This window comes from Erythrolamprus reginae, chromosome 2 (assembly GCF_031021105.1).
Source record: "Erythrolamprus reginae isolate rEryReg1 chromosome 2, rEryReg1.hap1, whole genome shotgun sequence".
Classification (NCBI taxonomy): Eukaryota; Metazoa; Chordata; class Lepidosauria; order Squamata; family Dipsadidae; genus Erythrolamprus; species Erythrolamprus reginae.
This window is the reverse complement of record NC_091951.1, coordinates 170,217,681-170,235,594: the sequence shown is the minus strand read 5'-3', so window position 1 is coordinate 170,235,594 and position 17,914 is coordinate 170,217,681. Positions and strand designations below refer to the sequence as shown.

The 17,914-nt window shown below is 39.9% G+C and overlaps 1 protein-coding gene across 1 annotated transcript in view; it reads right to left on the bottom strand.

Moving 5' to 3' along the window:
* Window positions 1-285: 285 nt before the first annotated feature.
* The window catches only part of PMEL (premelanosome protein), a 37,433-nt gene continuing 19,804 nt past the window's right edge, over window positions 286-17,914 (bottom strand). The window contains exons 5-12 of the mRNA XM_070740392.1: window positions 17,327-17,488; window positions 15,816-16,235; window positions 13,842-14,180; window positions 10,958-11,119; window positions 9,471-9,564; window positions 7,023-7,225; window positions 6,144-6,234; window positions 286-1,779 (exon numbers count right to left, since the gene is read on the bottom strand). Coding sequence (XP_070596493.1) covers window positions 1,620-1,779; window positions 6,144-6,234; window positions 7,023-7,225; window positions 9,471-9,564; window positions 10,958-11,119; window positions 13,842-14,180; window positions 15,816-16,235; window positions 17,327-17,488 — 1,631 coding nt within the window. The 3' untranslated portion in view covers window positions 286-1,619. The remainder of the gene's footprint in view (window positions 1,780-6,143; window positions 6,235-7,022; window positions 7,226-9,470; window positions 9,565-10,957; window positions 11,120-13,841; window positions 14,181-15,815; window positions 16,236-17,326; window positions 17,489-17,914) is intronic.

Here is a 17,914-nt window from a genome sequence, read left to right as displayed (position 1 = left end):
CCACCTCCAGAATTGCCCAAGAGCTTTTTGTGTCTTGTTTCTCCTTCCCTTTCGGTCCCTTGGAGCCACCAGTATCCAGTTTGAGCGGTTATCTTGCTCACAATGCAGTAACAAACAAGACAGCTGGAAATCCATTCCCTTACAAGGTGACCTGCTGGTACTGACCAGTTTCTAGAACCAGATCCTAGATTGTCCTTCACTTAGCAAATGGGATGTCACAATCCAAGTGCTCTTCCCCACCCAAGTGGCTCACTTTGCATAGACAAACATCACACTGAGAAGTAGTCCATCAAACTTTTGATATATTTGTTCAAGGTGTATAAAGGAAATACTGTGGGGTTTTTTAAGGAAAACATGGACAGACAAAAATGTAAAAAAAATACAGAGATGCTCCATTGGCTTAAATGATACCAGCCTGCATCTTGTTGTTCTTTCTGGGTTTGTATCACATGGGTTAAACTTAATGTGCCTGGGAAATGCTTATGCATAACAGCAAGATGCTACTAAGGATGTCTTAGAAACAGATGTCAATCATTTCATCTGAGTGCTGTCACTTTGTGCTGCTGGTTCCTTTTTTTCCTTTTTTTTTAGAAAATAAAAAAGTCTGCAGTGGCTGATTGGTGATCACGGCGCTGTAGACAAGATAGAGATGATATTATTCTCTCATCTATCTTTCTAGTTATGGGGCACAGAAAATAAAACGGACTCAGAGTTTTAATGCAGCCCCATTTTTGAGGGGCTGTTTAAGAACATGGCCAGTAACTGATGAACATGGTTAACCCTCTTGTTATTTCTTAGAATACCTGGCTAGCTGTAGGACATTAATTCATAAACTAACAGTCCCAAAACTACAATGCTGATTTTCTCCTTTACACCACAAAGTATGTCAGAAGGCCAAATGAACAATTGTCTTGACTCCCTAGGACAGTGATGGGGAACCTATAACACGGGCACCACAGCTGGCACCCGGAGCCATATCTTCTGGCTTGCGAGCCATTGCCCTAGCTCAGCTCCATTGGGCATGTATGTGCCAGCCAGCTGATTTTTGGCTCACACAGAGGCTCTGGGAGTGGGTTTTTGGCTTCCAGAGAGCCTCCAGGGGGATGGGGAAGGGCTTTTACTCTGCCCCCCCCCCCGACTCCAGGGCAGCCTTTGGAGCCTGGGGAGGGGGAAACACAAGCCTAATGGGCCCACCAGAAGTTGGGAAACAGGCCGTCTCCAGTCTCCAGAGGTCCCCTGGGGGTGGAGGAAGCTGTTTCCGCCCTCCCCAGGCATTGAATTATGGGTGTGGGCACTCGTGCATGAACAATAGTGCATGCACACAGTTTTTTGGCACCCGAGGGAAAAAAGGTTCACCACCACTGCCCTAGGACCAGCATGGCACAGGCTGAATGCAATTGTAGCACTCTAAAAACCACTACGCTTCCTTCGGTGCTGTCTGTATCTACCTACCCACCCACCCAGGCAGGCACTGAGATGGCACCTCTAAGTGGCTGAGGGTTTACTCAGCTGGCATCAGAAGAGCATCAACTTAAGGGAAATATAAGGGGCATGATTTCCTTTCTGAGTAAGGGCTCAACGCGTTCAGTTTTTAGTTTTCAAAGCTTGTTGACTTCCGTTTAGATGACGTTGCCACTGAGCAAGGGGCTGCTTTCTCCACTGGCCCTCCGGCCAAACGCCTGGCCAAGGAAGAGGCGTACAGCTGTGCGGTCAGGAAACCAGCTCCTTGGAGAAGTGCCAGTAGACATCATGGCCCGTAGACGGGTGTGTCTCAAACGCCTGTAACCAAGAAAGACATTAGTAACAATCTTGAGCGCATTGATGTTTGAGAGCACCCAAATCATCTCCATGTTCCTTATCTGCTTGCTCTTTTGAATAAAAACTCTTTAACATTCTTTGTCTGGCAAAGGAGAAGAGCTGAACCTGTAAAGATTTAGTCTTCTGCTGTTCAACGGCCCTGTGAAGGATAAAGACCTCCACCAGGTGGATTTTGCAAAATGCCTGCTATAAACAATAGGACAAGATGGACTGGGCCATTCGGAGTGGTTAGTTTATAATTGGAATTGTACAGAGAAGGCCTAAGGAACAAATTTCAAGAAACGATAAGAAGCCCTGAAAAAAAACCAAGACAGCCAATGAGAGCGATTAATGAAATTCTGGGGAGGAATATTTCTTGTGTAGAAGCTTCACAGATCAAATTAACTCCTTTGTTATGTCTTTAGGCAAATTGCCCTTGTTACTCTGATTAGTATGGATAGGTCTGACCTATCCAATCCTCAAACTCCGAGCAGATCTCAAAAAATGTCAAGACTAAGGATAAACTAATCTGTACATCGACTACCATGCTGTCTGCCTCAAAACTAACACCCGCAATTACCACCCAACCTTCAAACCACCATCCCCAAACCCATCCTAACTTCCAATCCAACTTCAACCAAAACCAACCCCCCATAAACCAAAACTAGGTATGCATGCCCTTTACTTTCTCACTATCAATCACTGGTAATCTTAAATGCAAACAAATGAATTCAAGAAGCATCATTAACAAAATACCTGAACTCCTTCTCTTACTAAAAACTGCTAAATTCGACACTGTTATCTGCGAAACATGGCTAAACGCATCCCTTCCCCACTCCATTATCATAGTAAGAGACTATCATGTTTACCGATCTGATTGTGAAACCCGTAGAGGAAGTGAAGTTGCAATCTTCTATAAGAAATCACTGAACCTAAAAAAGGTGCAAGTTAAATACAAACTTGATCTTCCAGAAACTATCATCTGTGAACTGACCTTAAATACCACACTTCATTTCTTACTATGTTATAGAGTCCCTGATTACGACATCACACATGCGAACAAGCTAACCTCATACCAATATGGGCAGCCTCCTACCCACATCCTCTTACATTTCTTGGTGACCTAAACTTACCACATATAAACTGGATCCTAAACGAATGTACAACTGAACCCGTACATTCAACCCTTTACAACGCTATTACAGTCTAGGGCTAGATCAACTAGTTAGAGACAATACACAACAATTGTCTTGATCTCATCTTCTGCAACGGTTTACACTCAATTTACAGACTACAAATAAAAGAACCCTTTTTCAACAGTGACCATAGCATAATTGACTTTTGTCTCCTTACAGAAACCACTTTAATGATGGGATAAATAATTACAACTTTAAAAATGCCAACTATGATATCATAGAGGCTGACCTCTCATCTCTTGATTGGCATACACTGTTCTCTGGCTGTAATACTGCTGAAGAATGCTACAACATATTTTTGCTTGAAATCCAAAGAATCACTAAATTATATGTACCACTAATAATTACCAAAACCAAGAAAAATAACTTACCCATAAAAATAAGGAAGCTCCAATCCAAAAAAAGATCTCTTTGGCGAAAAAATAAGCTATGTTGCAAACTTTAAAAACCGCTACAAAAATCTGTGTCACCAAATAAAGACTGAATGTACCAATTATCAGATCAATCAAAAAATAAACCTTCTATATACAAAGTCCACACGTGGCTGCTATAACTGTGTGAACAACCAACTCAAAGACTCAAGATCCATCCCACCCGTTAAAGGACTGAATGGTAAAGACTATAATGATGAAACATTTAAAGCCAACCTCTTTAACACATTCTTCAGCTCAGTCTTTGTAAACAGCAATGGCTCATGCCCAATATTACTTTATTTATTTACAATATTACCACAATCAACTTCAACAATCTAACACAAATCGATTTTACAGAAGATAATGTTAAAAAGGCATTACGCAACCTAAAACCATCTCTATCTATTGGACCTGATGGATTATGTGCATACTCCTTCAAAAACCTCTCCTCAATCTTGGCTGAACCTCTGAGCATAATTTTAAATAAATCCTTCAGGATTAGCTCCTTACCCAACCTATGGTCATTAGCCACAGTCATCCCTATCTTCAAAAAAGGAGATGCATGTAACGTTGAAAACTACAGAACAATCTCTTTAGGTTGCGTCACTTGCAAAGTCATGGGATCAATATTAAACCAATCCATTACACTCCACTTATAAACTAATAACATACTCTCCAACATTTGGTTTCAGGAAAAATTATCCTGTAATCTACAACTCTTACACTGCAAAAACATATGGACCACTCAACTTGATTAGGGTAAAACAATAGACCTAATTTACATAGACTTTTGTAAAGCCTTTGATTCAGTAGTACACGACAAACTACTTCTGAAACTAAAATCCTGTGGCATCTCTCGATCACTACATGATTGTATAACCATGTTCCTGTCTAACAGACAACAAGTGGTCAGAATAGGAAGTGACATATCAAATCCTGCTCCTGTCAATAGTGGTACCCCTCAAGGCAGTGTTCTAGGACCAACACTCTTCATAGTCTATATAAACGATCTTTGTGATCATGTTATAAGCAACTGTGTTCACTTTGGTGATGATAAACTGTTTAATACCACCGACAATGCTGCTATCATTCAAAAAGATCTTGACCATGTAGCAGAATGGTCAAACAACTGGCAACTTCAAATCTCTACCAACAAATGCTCTGTCTTACACATTGGCAAAAAGAATCAGAATACAAAATACAAACTTGGAGGAAACAAACCTATAGATGATCCTCACTCTGTCAAAGACCTTCGAGTACTCATATCCAATGACTTAAGTACTAGAGCCCACTGTAACAACATTGCCAAAAAAGCACTAAGAGTTGTTAATCTAATTTTACGTAGCTTCTTCTCAGGCAATATTACACTGCTAATCAGAGCTTACAAAACATTTGTTAGACCAATTCTGGAATACAGCTCACTTTGGAACCCGCATTGCATATCAGACATTAATACAATTGAGAGAGTCCAGAAATATTTCACAAGAAGAGTCCTTTACTCCTCCACTCGCAACAAAATACCTTGACTTGAAATACTGGGATTAGATAATTTACAACTATGTTGCTTCTGATGTGATCTAAATGTAGTTCATAAAATCATATACCAAAATGTCCTTCCTGTTAATGACTACTTCACCTTCAACCGCAGCAATACACGAGCATGTAATCGATTCAAGCTAAATGTAAACCCCTCCAAACTCAACTGCAGAAAATACGACTTCAGCAATAGAGTGATCAATGCATGGAATTCACTACCTGACTCTGGTTTCTTCCCCAAACCCCAAAAACTTTAACCTTAGATTGTTTACAATCGACCTCTCCTTGTTTCTAAGAGGTCTGTAAGGGGCGCGCATAAGTGTACCGCTGTGCCTACCATCCCTGTCTTACTGTGCTATTGCCCTCTTTTATTGTTACTTCTTACTTATGTTTATACAAACTGCTGTTATCCTATGCATGTTTGACAAATAAATAAATAAATAAATTTTACCGCAGTAAAGTTGCTCCAACTCTGCTGTTGTCGCCCTAAATGTCGAAGTACGTAATGCAAAATGTAATGGAGGGAAGGAAGTCTGTAGTTAGAGCAGAACGCATCTGTGGCATGCCTAGGTCAAGGATTGTAACTACAGGGCAAACCTTTGCTTGCAATCTTGGAGAGTCACTATCGGTCAACGTCCAGCCAGATACTCTTTTCTCTGTTCTGATGCAGTAACTTAACATGCTCCAAAGATTAATCACCTTGCTATTTCAGATCCATCCCAGATCCATAAGGACTTGATTTGGTGAGCAGCAAAAGCACAGATCCCCTTGCATCATCTCCTAGCCAAAGCAGAATATGAACATTAGCCCAGGATTTCACCCGCTTGGTTGGGAAATGTCAGACTGTCCTATCTTCAGTTACATATTAGTAGCTATTGAATCTCCTAAGTTAGTATATAATATATTGCTCAAAAAAATAAAGGGGACACTCAAAGAACACACCCTAGATCTGAATGAATGGAATATTCTCATTGAATACTTTGTTCTGTACAAAGCTGAATGTGCACAACAGCATGTGGAATTGATTGTCAATCAGTGTTGTTTCCTAAGTGGACAGTTTGATTTCACAGAAGTTTGATTTACCTGGACTTATATTGTGTTGTTTAAGTGTTCCCTTAATTTTTTTCAGCAGTGTATATACATAGTATATTCACTCCTGGCAAATGATGAATAACCCAAATATGAATGGAAGTAGACTCACCGGTAGGTATAGATAGCAGCTCCCATGGCAGCAATAACCAACAGCACTCCAACTACAAATGTAATTTGGGCTGAAGCTTGATTTCTTTTTGCTGTAAGAAACAGAGGAATTGATACTTAGTGAGGTTTGTAATAAGGATTGTGGGCTGTTCCTTTAGAAATATGGGACAAACCATTCCTGTAGACAAGAGGTCTTCAAACTTAGCAACTTTAAGACTTGTGGACTTCAACTCTCAGAATTCTCCAGCCAGCTTTGCTGGCTGGAGAATTCTGGGAGTTGAAGTTCAGAAGTCTTAAAGTTGCCAAGTTTGGGGACCCCTGCTGTAGACCTATATTTCTAATGGAAAAAATAAACCAGCTTTATTGTGAGTAGCTCTACTTCAAGTTTTATCATACTTCACAAAGAGCAAAAAAACAAGAAGAAAATACATTGTGTTAAACCATAACACAATGTATTTGTTTTTAGCTTAGATATATGTCAACTTAGCCACTGTAGTTGTTAACTATGGCTTAGATGTATAAACCCAACTATTACTTTTGGCCTTTGGTTGTCACCATACTAGAAGGAGAGATTGCAATAAAACTGCCAATAACATTAGTTGGAGGAAAGATTAGAAGTAACGTGAGAAAATATTATTTTACTGAAAGAGTAGTAGATGCTTGTAACAAACTTCCAGCAGACGTGGTTGGTAAATCCACAGTAACTGAATTTAAACATGCCTGGGATAAACATAGATCCATCCTAAGGTAAAATACAAGAAATAGTATAAGGACAGAATAGATGGACAAGGAGGTCTTTTTCTGCCGTCAATCTTCTATGTTTCTATGTAACATAAAGATAAACAGAAGACTTAGGTCACCATAGCATAGAGGGGCTTACTCTGAATGTTGACTTGGGTGCTGGCAACAGCCAAGGTGTTGGCATCAGCCAGTGTGATGTTGACACAGTAGAGGCCAGATTGGTTGAAGGCCTGGCGCAAAACAAGCTGACAGTCTGGGCTTGGCTGAACAGGGTTGCACACACTCTCCTGGACTATCACACAATCAGGATCTGAAACGGTGGTGCAGACTTCTTGGGGGAGGCTACAAGCGAAAAAAGGCTATTGATTAGTCTATCCATCAAAAAAGGCCAGTTCCCTTTATTTATTTATTTATTTAATTTATTAGATTTGTATGCTGCCCCTCTCTGTAGACTCGGGGCGGCTCACAACAGCAATAGAACAATTCATAACAAATCTAATAATTAAAAAACATTTTAAAAACCCCATTATTAATCAAACATACATACAAACATACCATACATGAATTGTATAGGCCCGGGGGAGATATCTCAATTCCCCCATGCCTGGCGGCAAAGGTGGGTTTTAAGGAGTTTACAGAAGGCAAGGAGGGTGGGGGCAGTTCTAATCTCCGGGGGGAGGTGGTTCCAGAGAGTCGGGGCCGCCACAGAGAAGGCTCTTCCCCTGGGACCCGCCAAACGACTGCGTCCCAGAATCATACACTCCCTTGGCAAGATTTCCACATGACGACGATGCTATTCAAATATTGCTATTCAAATAATCTTTCCCACAAGGAACTATAACATGACGATGACAACAGCATATAAAGAAAATATGTATAAGATGTTTTATGGATGGCACACGTCCCCAGAGAGGATAGCAAAAATGTTTACAAATAAATCAATGAAATCTTGGAAATGAAACCAGACACCTGGCTCTTTTTATCATATTTGGTGGACATGCACAGAAGCCAAGAAATATTGGACAGACATCCAAATATGGATTGAGAAGATTTTGAAACAAAGTATTGAATTTAAACCAGATTGGTTGGTTGGTTGGTTGGTTGGTTGGTTGGTTGGTTGGTTGGTTGGTTGGCTGGTTTATTGGATTTGTATGTCGCCCCTCTCCGAGGACTCAGAGAGGGGCGGCATACCAATCTTTTTTTACTGGGCATATTGCCGTAGATATTTAATAAAGAAGAAACTGTCTTCTTTATTATAGAAGACATCTGTATAGTCTGCAGGACAGAAGGAAAAGGGGGGACATGATCGAAACATTTAAATGTGTTAAAGGGTTAAATAAGGTCCAGGAGGGAAGTGTTTTTAATAGGAAAGTGAACACAAGAACAAGGGGACACAATCTGAAGTTAGTTGGGGGAAAGATCAAAAGCAACGTGAGGAAATATTATTTCACTGAAAGAGTAGTAGATCCTTGGAACAAACTTCCAGCAGACGTGGTAGATAAATCCACAGTAACTGAATTTAAACATGCCTGGGATAAACATATATCCATCCTAAGATAAAATACAGAAAATAGTATAAGGGCAGACTAGATGGACCATGAGGTCTTTTTCTGCCGTCAGACTTCTATGTTTCTATGTTAAACATAGCTAATTGTATATATAGTAACAGCTGCTAGAATAGCGTAGGCTAAAAACTGGAAATCAAATAGAATACCAACTGAGTGGGAAGTACTTAAGAAGATAATGGACTGTGTGGAAATGAATAGATTAACAACGAAAATTAAAGACAAGGAGGATTGGGTGAAATCTTATGAATGGTTTGAAAAAGAATTTAGATTAAAATGTTATTATTTCATTTAATACGAATGGGATGAAAGAAAATGAGAAATATGATTAATGTAACCCAGATGACAAATATAGATAAAAGAGGAAGCATTCGATAAATGACATATACCCAAAGTAAATATATAATAGAATGGATCTGGAAATAAGGATTTAGGATTATGATTATACAGGGAAAAATTGAGTTAAAAGGGTAAAATTTTCTCAGTTTGTCATTTAATAGAATAGAATTATTCACTTAGGGAAGGATTTAGACGGTGTAGAAGGAAGTAGGAAAGAGGGAGAGAGAAAGTAGGGGGGGAGGAGGAGGAGGAAGGAGGAAGTAGAGAGAAAGTAGTAGTAAGGGGAGAGAAGGTGTAAGAAGGTAGGTAGCAGAGGTGGAATAATAGCCTCCCGAGATAGAAAGAGGGGAATGGGGAAAAAACAAATATTGGGACAGCCTGAATAACGAAAATTAAAATTTGGAATGTAATTTAGATTATTGTATTACTGTTTATAAGAGATAATATATGTATATGGCTCAGTATTGAAGGTATATGTGGTGTTATGTATGTTTTTAATGTGAAGGGGAAAAAACTTTATACAAAAAAAAACCTTTCCCACCACCCACCATTATGAGAGGGGCTTGTTTCACAGCTCCTGTCGCTCGATGTCCAATATCTTTTCTTTATAATCACATGCTTCAACCACCACTTTAAGAAGCCGGGAATCTACCAGAGCCATTACTTCCAGCTATGAAACCTACCTTCCCTGGCAGGTCACAGTGAGATCTACTGCATTCTCAGCAATAATGGGCGTCAGTGGAACTACCTGCACAATTTCCACACTCTCTATGCCCTCTGCAATAAAAGAGAACACAGAAATGTTTATGCAGCATAGGTGTCCTGTATCTCCCTCATCCTGTGAATCATTCCTGTATGTACAGGCCTTTTAAACCAAAGTTAATTGGATGAAAATGTTAGTTTTTCAGGTAATAAGGACATGGTTCCCATAGAAGAGATTATTGGTAGCTCAGGATTGAACTCTGGAGTCCTTGGTACTCCCTGAACTTGATTATTTGCTTGCGGATGTTTTATTACCCAGCAAAGTAACATCAGCAGTGCACAAGCAAACAACCAAGCTCGGAAAACACAAAAGATGGCACAAAATTGACCTGCTTTTAGATTTTAAAAATAGAGTTTGGAATGGGTATTTTAATCTTCAGAGAACACCTCTTCTAATTTTTCACCCCAGACATATCACATTATTCTTACCTTCTAAATGTGCTCTGACCACAATTCTTTACTAGCTTTGAACTTAATATGTGGCAAAGATTGGATTGGGGTAGACTGCCTTATGGTGATTACGTTATTCTGTCATCTTCTAAAGATAGATGGCTCTACGTGGGGCTTATTTATTTATTTATTTTATTTATTTATTTATTAAATTTGTATGCCGGCCCTCTCCGTAGACTCGGGGTGGCTCACAACAGCAACAGAAAACAATATATAATACAAATTCAATAATTAGAAAGCTAAAGTCCCATAATTTAAAAAACATGCACACAACATACCATACATAAACAGTATAGGCCTGGGGAAGATATTTCAATTCCCCCATGCCTGATGGCAGAGGTGGGTTTTAAGGAGTTTGGGAAAGGCAAGTAGGGTGGGGGCAGTTCTAATCTCAAGGGGGAGCTGGTTCCAGAGGGTCGGGGCCGCCACAGAGAAGGCTCTTCCCCTGGGACCCACCAAACGACATTGTTTAGTCGACGGGATCCGGAGAAGGCCAACTCTGTGGGACCTAATCGGTCGCTGGGATTCGTGCGGCAGAAGGCGGTCCCGGAGATATTCTGGTCCGATGCCATGAAGGGCTTTATAGGTCAAGACCAACACTTTGAATTGTGACCGGAAATTGATCGGCAACCAATGCAGACTGTGGAGTGTTGGAGTAACATGGGCATATTTGGGAAAGCCCATGATTGCTCCCGCAGCTGAATTCTGCACGATCTGAAGTTTCCGAACACTTTTCAAAGGTAGCCCCATGTAGAGAGTGTTACAGTAGTCGAACCTCGAGGTGATGAGGGCATGAGTGACTGTGAGTACGGAGTCCCGGTCCAAATAGGGTCGCAACTGGTGCACCAGGTGAACCTGGCTTAGGTCCATCCTTCTTGCTTAATGATGCCCAACAGCCTCTAGCCTAATTGCTGTGGGTGCTTAATGGTTTCTATTACCCATCATTCCCTAGACTTACGGATGATGTCCAGATTAGTGGCAAAGGTTCCATAACGATAGAGGAGGCATCCAGTTGGTGCCTGGCGTTTCACCAGGAGCTGGATCACATTTCCTGTGTCTGTTCCTGTGGCAGGCATAACCGAACCCACTGGATTGATGGAGGTTGTATCTTCAGAGGCATCTATTGGGGAAAGAAATACTGGAAATATATTACAATATTCATAGATAAAGGCTTATTAGTATTCTTAAATCTTAAAAAATCTTAAAATCTTAAAATCTTAAAAATAATATTTGCTGAAAGGAACAGCCATAAATTTAATGGACTGCTTCAGAAATTGAATAAACTCGTGCTTTCCAGATGTTTTGGGCCACAACTTCTGACAAGCCTTGTCACTGGCTCTTGCCCAGGGCTGATAGCAATTGAAAGTAAACATCTAGAGAATACTAAGTTGTCTACCCCTGTTTAGGATAAGTCACAGGAATACAATAACTGGTTAGAATAAGTCAGTGTTGAAGGGACAAGAGGAAACTGAATATTACAAAGTCTGGGATAAAGGTCTATGATTGGTTGAAGAGATTAAGGAATAATTAAATAACTAAAAATATTATATAGAACTAAATAGCTAAAAATGAGGACACAGATTGTGGGGGCAATGTGCTGGCTCTGTTAAAAAGTGCTATTGCTAACATGTTGTAAGCCACCCTGAGTCTAAGGAGAAGGGCGGCATAAAAACCTAATAAATAAATAAATAAATAAATAATAAAATCTGTAAATAATAGGAAATATAAGTATATGTTTCATTGTATGATATGATTTGCAAAGGTTTTTCTCTGGAAACTTCTGATATGAGCGGAGCAGTAATAGCTCCTATATTTAGTTATATGTTGGTATGTATGTTGGTATCTTGTTTTGTTTTAATTAAAAAATAATAATTTTTTTTTTTAAAGAGTAAGTCAGTGTTGCTAATGCATAAGGGGGGGGGAGAAACATAGCAGTAGCATTTAGACTTATATACCGCTTCACTGTGCTTTTACAGCCCTCTCTAAGCGGTTTATGTAGTCAGCCTCTTGCCCCCAACAATCTGGGTCCTCCTTTTACCCACCTTGGAAGGATGGAAGGCTGAGTCAATCTTAAACATGAACATGAAATATTTGTCCTGATAAATTCTGTCCCTTTTGTCTGTGTGTGTATTCATGAAGTCACAGATACATGTGCAAGTGGTGGTGCTTATTTTACAATAGGTTTTGCCATTCTGATGAAACATCTCAATTCATCATAAAACCTGATGCTTTCAGAGGCATTACAGTTTCAAGAAACTGTCCTAGAATTAGATGAGATCAACTTAGGGAGGGCAGTACCCTGTTTCCCCCAAAATAAGACATCCCCTGATAATAAACCCAATCGGGCTTTTGAGTGCATGGCAATAAGGCCAAGCGCTTATTTCAGGGTCCAAAAAAATATAAGATAGGGAAACACAGTAGTAGGACATTCAAGAAAAGGAACACTATCATGACATCAGCCTTTCAAAATAATCCAGTCTAGGAGAGCAAAGTCATGTACGCTAATACTGCTTTTATTATAAGCTCATAGAAACAGAATTTTGGAAGTCTGAAAGTGTTTGTCTCCTCCCTCCCTTTATCTTGTTGAGATGTTTTCTCGGATTACAGTTCTGGCCTGGATTCGATTTTATTTTATCTGATCATTGTCTTGGTAGTGACTCATCTTTTTGACCCTCAAGGTCATTCCTTCTTCCCATTGCATATGTTTTCTGGGTATAGGTTGGAAACCTCATGTCCCTCAAATGTTTCTGAACCACAACTTTTAGTAGCGTTGTCTAGCATGGCCAGCAGCAAGAAATACTTTGAGCAATATGTGGTGGGCCTCATCTCTACTTTAGAACTGCCCTAAAATTACAGTTTAATCAATCATAAACAATAATTAATCATAGAAACATAGAAGACTGACGACAGAAAAAGACCTCATGGTCCATCTAATCTGCCATTATACTATTTCCTGCATTTTATCTTACAATGGATATATGTTTATCCCAGGCATGTTTAAATTCAGTTATTGTGGATTTACCAACCACGTCTGCTGGAAGTTTGTTCCAAGGATCTACTACTCTTTCAGTGAAATAATATTTTCTCACGTTGCTTTTGATCTTTCCCCCAACTAACTTCAGATTGTGTCCCCTTGTTCTTGTGTTCACCTTCCTATTAAAAACACTTCCCTCCTGAACCTTATTTAACCCTTTAACATATTTAAATGTTTTGATCATGTCCCCCCTTTTCCTTCTGTCCTCCAGACTATACAGATTGAGTTCATTAAGTCTTTCCTGATACGTTTTATGCTTAAGACCTTCCACCATTTTTGTAGCCCGTCTTTGGACCCGTTCAATTTTGTCAATATCTTTTTGGAGGTGAGGTCTCCAGAACTGAACACAGTATTCCAAATGTGGTCTCACCAGCGCTCTATATGGGGATCAAAATCTCCCTCTTCCTGCTTGTTATACCTCTAGCTACGCAGCCAAGCATCCTACTTGCTTTTCCTACCGCCCGATCACACTGCTCACCCATTTTGAGACTGTCAGAAATCTCTACCCCTAAATCCTTCTCTTCTGAAGTTTTTGCTAACACAATCAATCAGAAGAAACTTTATAGAAGCTTCAGATGGTCTATTGTTCTCCCAATTGATTTAGACAATTCACCCATCATACTTTTCGCTACAAATAGTTTTCCATTCTTGGCTTCTTTCTCTGTTCTAGAACTCTACCCTTCACATGCAGATAAAGGTAGAAAGCACAACCCAAAACAGCAGGCTATTCTCAGAGGCACAAGGAATCTCTTGCCAGGCCTACCTGCTTCCAGGGACACTAGCGGTGATAAAAAGTGCTGTTGAATACCTGAAAGGATAGTTGTAGATGCAACGGGTAACAAAACCATGGGATCTGGCGTGCCTGGGTCATTCTCTATTGTGGATGAAGAATTCGGAGCCACAGAGCCTGGTAGAGATTCAGATGATGTGGTAGATGCCATGGGATTTGGTGGAGAGGCAGACATGGCAATAGTCACCCCAGTTGCATCAGATGATGCAACAACTGCAGGTTCCACAGAAGCAGCTGCTAAATCTGTTTCTTCAGGCCCAGCACTGATGTTGGCGGCAGGAACTGTGGCTACAGATGTTGCCTCTTCGGTTACTACTGGCGGAACAGTGGAAAGGACTGAAGTCGCAGAAGCAGGGACTAAAGATGCAAAAGATAGATGGGTTAGAAGAAACAGAACGAGAAGTTTACGCAGGAAAGGTACTAAACGTAATTTCTATAGGACTGTTGCAACCCACTAAAGGGCCAAACTAGAAGACCCAAGTCTTCTGCTATAATTTATAACATGTTCCATTAAGGGTTGGTGTGAACCCTTTATTATTTTATATAAATCTTCCCATTCAATTTAGCATAGGCCGGTTGTTGATGGAATAAGCTTGGCCATAGGATTGCTTCATGAACCTGGAATAATCTTTCCCAAATGGATGTTCTCAAGATCTATCAGTCTGCAATTTATGAAAGCTCATGGGAATCCAATGCAGGTAGGTCAGCAAAGACAAAGAAGGAATATGAGTACCAGCCAGAATATGGAGTATCAAGTATAGTTTTTGCCTGGGAAAATATATATATGGTACTCTTAAAAAAAAATTCAGAAGCACCTTTGTGGAGTCAAGATTTTAAAACCAGAATATAGATCAGGGTGTCCAAGCTTTCAACTTTAAGACTTGTGGACTTCAGCTAAACATGGTTGTCTGAGGAATTCTGGGAGTTGAAGTCCACAGGTCTTAAAGTTGCCAGGGTAGGACATCCCTGAGATAAATGCTTAAGATCTTGACATTCACATTATGAAAATGCTTACATAGTGTTTTAGTGTGATCAAAGTGAGAAATTATCCAAATCTGGAAAACAAAAATCTAGGAGCAGAATAAAAATTGATTTTTTTCCACCTCAAGAACATTTGTTGTTTCCAGGTTTTCTTATTTACTTTAAGAAGCTTCCCCAAATCTCAGCTGCCCTTGGAAACGATTCTAAGGAATCCATTCCCATTTATCTCTAGGTCCTTTTTATCCTCTTTGTTGTTAATATTTTAACTGTTAATGCCCACCTTATTTTTAAGAAAACCAACCTTCTAATTGTTTTATTCTTCTATGTAGGACATTATCAGCTGCCCAGAGGCCCTTGATAGTGAGATAGGCAGCAAAACAAACAAACAAACAAGCATCTGCTCAACTTCTACATTCTTGTTTGGACTCATCTTCTGGTGTGAAATGAGGATGAGATTACATCATATTAAAAAAAGGCCTTTCATGGTTTTGAAGTTTAGAAAAGATGGACAATTGTCTTTTAGCTTAATTGACTGGGAACCCCTTTACATCCCATTTTTTTCTAGAAAAGGTTGAAAAACATTGTTCGACTTTCCACTGCTGTATGACAATGTTGTTGTTCCACTTCCTATTAAAAGCTCTTAACACTTCTACCCTGAACCTGAACATTCATTCCAGACACAAAATGAATTATGCCAGCTCCTTAGCTATATTTGAACAGTACATTTTGAGTACAATGGTGCATAAGCGCACCATTGTGCCTACCGTCCCTGTCCTATTGTCTACTTTTTATCATTACTTATCTAATGTTTTATATGTACAAATTATCACCCTATAATTGTTTGACAAATAAATTAAATAAATGAATGAATGAATGAATGAATAAAAAAATAAATAAATAAATAAATAAAATAAACATTTAGTCTTGGTAGATAATTTGAAATTCTGAGTTTAAAATATCTGACCATAGATGGGATATTGGCTAAAAACAGCTCAGCAGATGAGTACTTACCAGAAGTCACAGCCTCTTCAGTGCTTGCCCCAGTATTGCTATTTATAGTGGAAAACACACTTGAAGCTTGAACTGTAGTTCCACTCGGAGTAGTGGGGGGCATGAGGGTTGTGGGCATGATGAATGGGACCTCTGAAGTACTGCCTCCACATGAAGCCACAGGAATGGCAGCCTGAATCACCACGCGAGGGTTGAAGGTACCGGCAGAAAGGTAGGTGTGAGTGACCATGGTAGATCGAGAAATCAGTGTCCCGCTCTGGTCACCAAAATCCCAGGAGTAGGAGATGTCGGCATCATGGAGGTATTGACTTGGGTCATGGAGCTGCACAGCAAAGGAGATGGCTCGGTTTCGCACAAAACGACTATCTGTCCCATCGGTGTCAAGAAGTTGCGCAATGTTCACTTGGAACGGGATCTGGTCTGGGAAAGAAAGCAGATAATCAACAGCGGGCATGGAAACCTAATTTGGAGAGAATGAGCAGCTTGTGGCTGCCCCAAATTTGGTTGTTTTCTTGCAAATGTTTCACTATCAAACAAGGTAACATCATCAATGCGGCAGCTTTTTTGAAACAAATTTGCTCCATTCCTCTCAGGAATCCAATTTGGTTACTCCACAATTAACTGTCTTGTTATTAGGCCAGTAGTTTCTTTTTGTTAATCAAAAGATAGCTGGGATTAGCGTACAAAGCATCCTAGCCTTTCTAGCTTTTATTATGAACGGGTCCAAAGACGGGTTACCACAATGGTGGACGGTCTTAAGCATAAAACGTATCAGGAAAGACTTCATGAACTCAATCTGTATAGTCTGGAGGACAGAAGGAAAAAGGGGGACATGATTGAAACATTTAAATATGTCAAAGGGTTAAATAAGGTCCAGGAGGGAAGTGTTTTTAATAGGAAAGTGAACACAAGAACAAGGGGACACAATCTGAAGTTAGTTGGGGGAAAGATCAAAAGCAACATGAGAAAATATTATTTTACTGAAAGAGTAGTAGATCCTTGGAACAAACTTCCAGCAGACATGATAGATAAATCCACAGTAACTGAATTTAAACATGCCTGGGATAAACATATATCCATTGTAAGATAAAATACAGGAAATAGTATAAGGGCAGACTAGATGGACCATGGGGTCTTTTTCTGCCGTCAGTCTTCTATGTTTCTATGTTTCTATTACAGAACCCATGGATATCTTTCAGATGGCTAAATGAAGATAGCAGGAGACAGTGTCACATAATCCCTAGATTTATTGTGTTCCAGTATTTCCTCGGACTGATCTAGGAGCGGGAACAGGAGAGACTTGTGATTGGTTGTCCCATTTGACAGCCGGATATGAATAGCGGCTGTCAAACGGGCCCATTGTCCTCGTTTTCAATTAGCTAGTTACCTCTGTTAATAAACATTCATGTATAGATTTTACTACTGCCTCGCCTCAGTTCTTGCGCCCAGCCTGGCTTATGCTACAGAGCATTTATCAAGCACTGTCCCCAGCTGTGTCCATTCATATTTACCCGTGATGCTGAACTGAGTGGAGGTACCACCAATAGGGATGAATTTCTCACGACCCCGGTAATGATAGACTGCCACATTCATGGTATAGGAGCCTAAAGGAATATCAGCTGTTTCAACGGTCAATGAGGAGGTGGGACCATCTACCACTTGCCAGTATTGTCCTGCAGGGAGAAAAATAATATGGGAGAAACACCAGTGTTGAAGACAGTAGGCATAACACTTCCTATCCTTATGTTGAGAAAGGAAATTGTCCTTCCTCCTGATGTAACCTGCATTCCTAACCTACATGTTCTGTTTGAGAAGCCTGAAGAAGTAGTTAAAGCTTGGTAATAATAAGTCCCGTTTTTAGTTCAGACAGCAGGAAAATAAGATAACTTCATGAAATAAAGTAGAATAATAGAATTCTTTATTGGCCAAGTGTGATTGGACACACAAGGAATTTGTCTTGGTGCAGATGCTCTCAGCGTACATAAAAGAAAAAGATACATTTGTCAAGAACCATGTGGTACAACACTTAATGATTGTCATAGGAGTCAAATAAGCAAATAAGTAGGAATGTAAAATAATGCAGTAAGACAAGAGTCTTG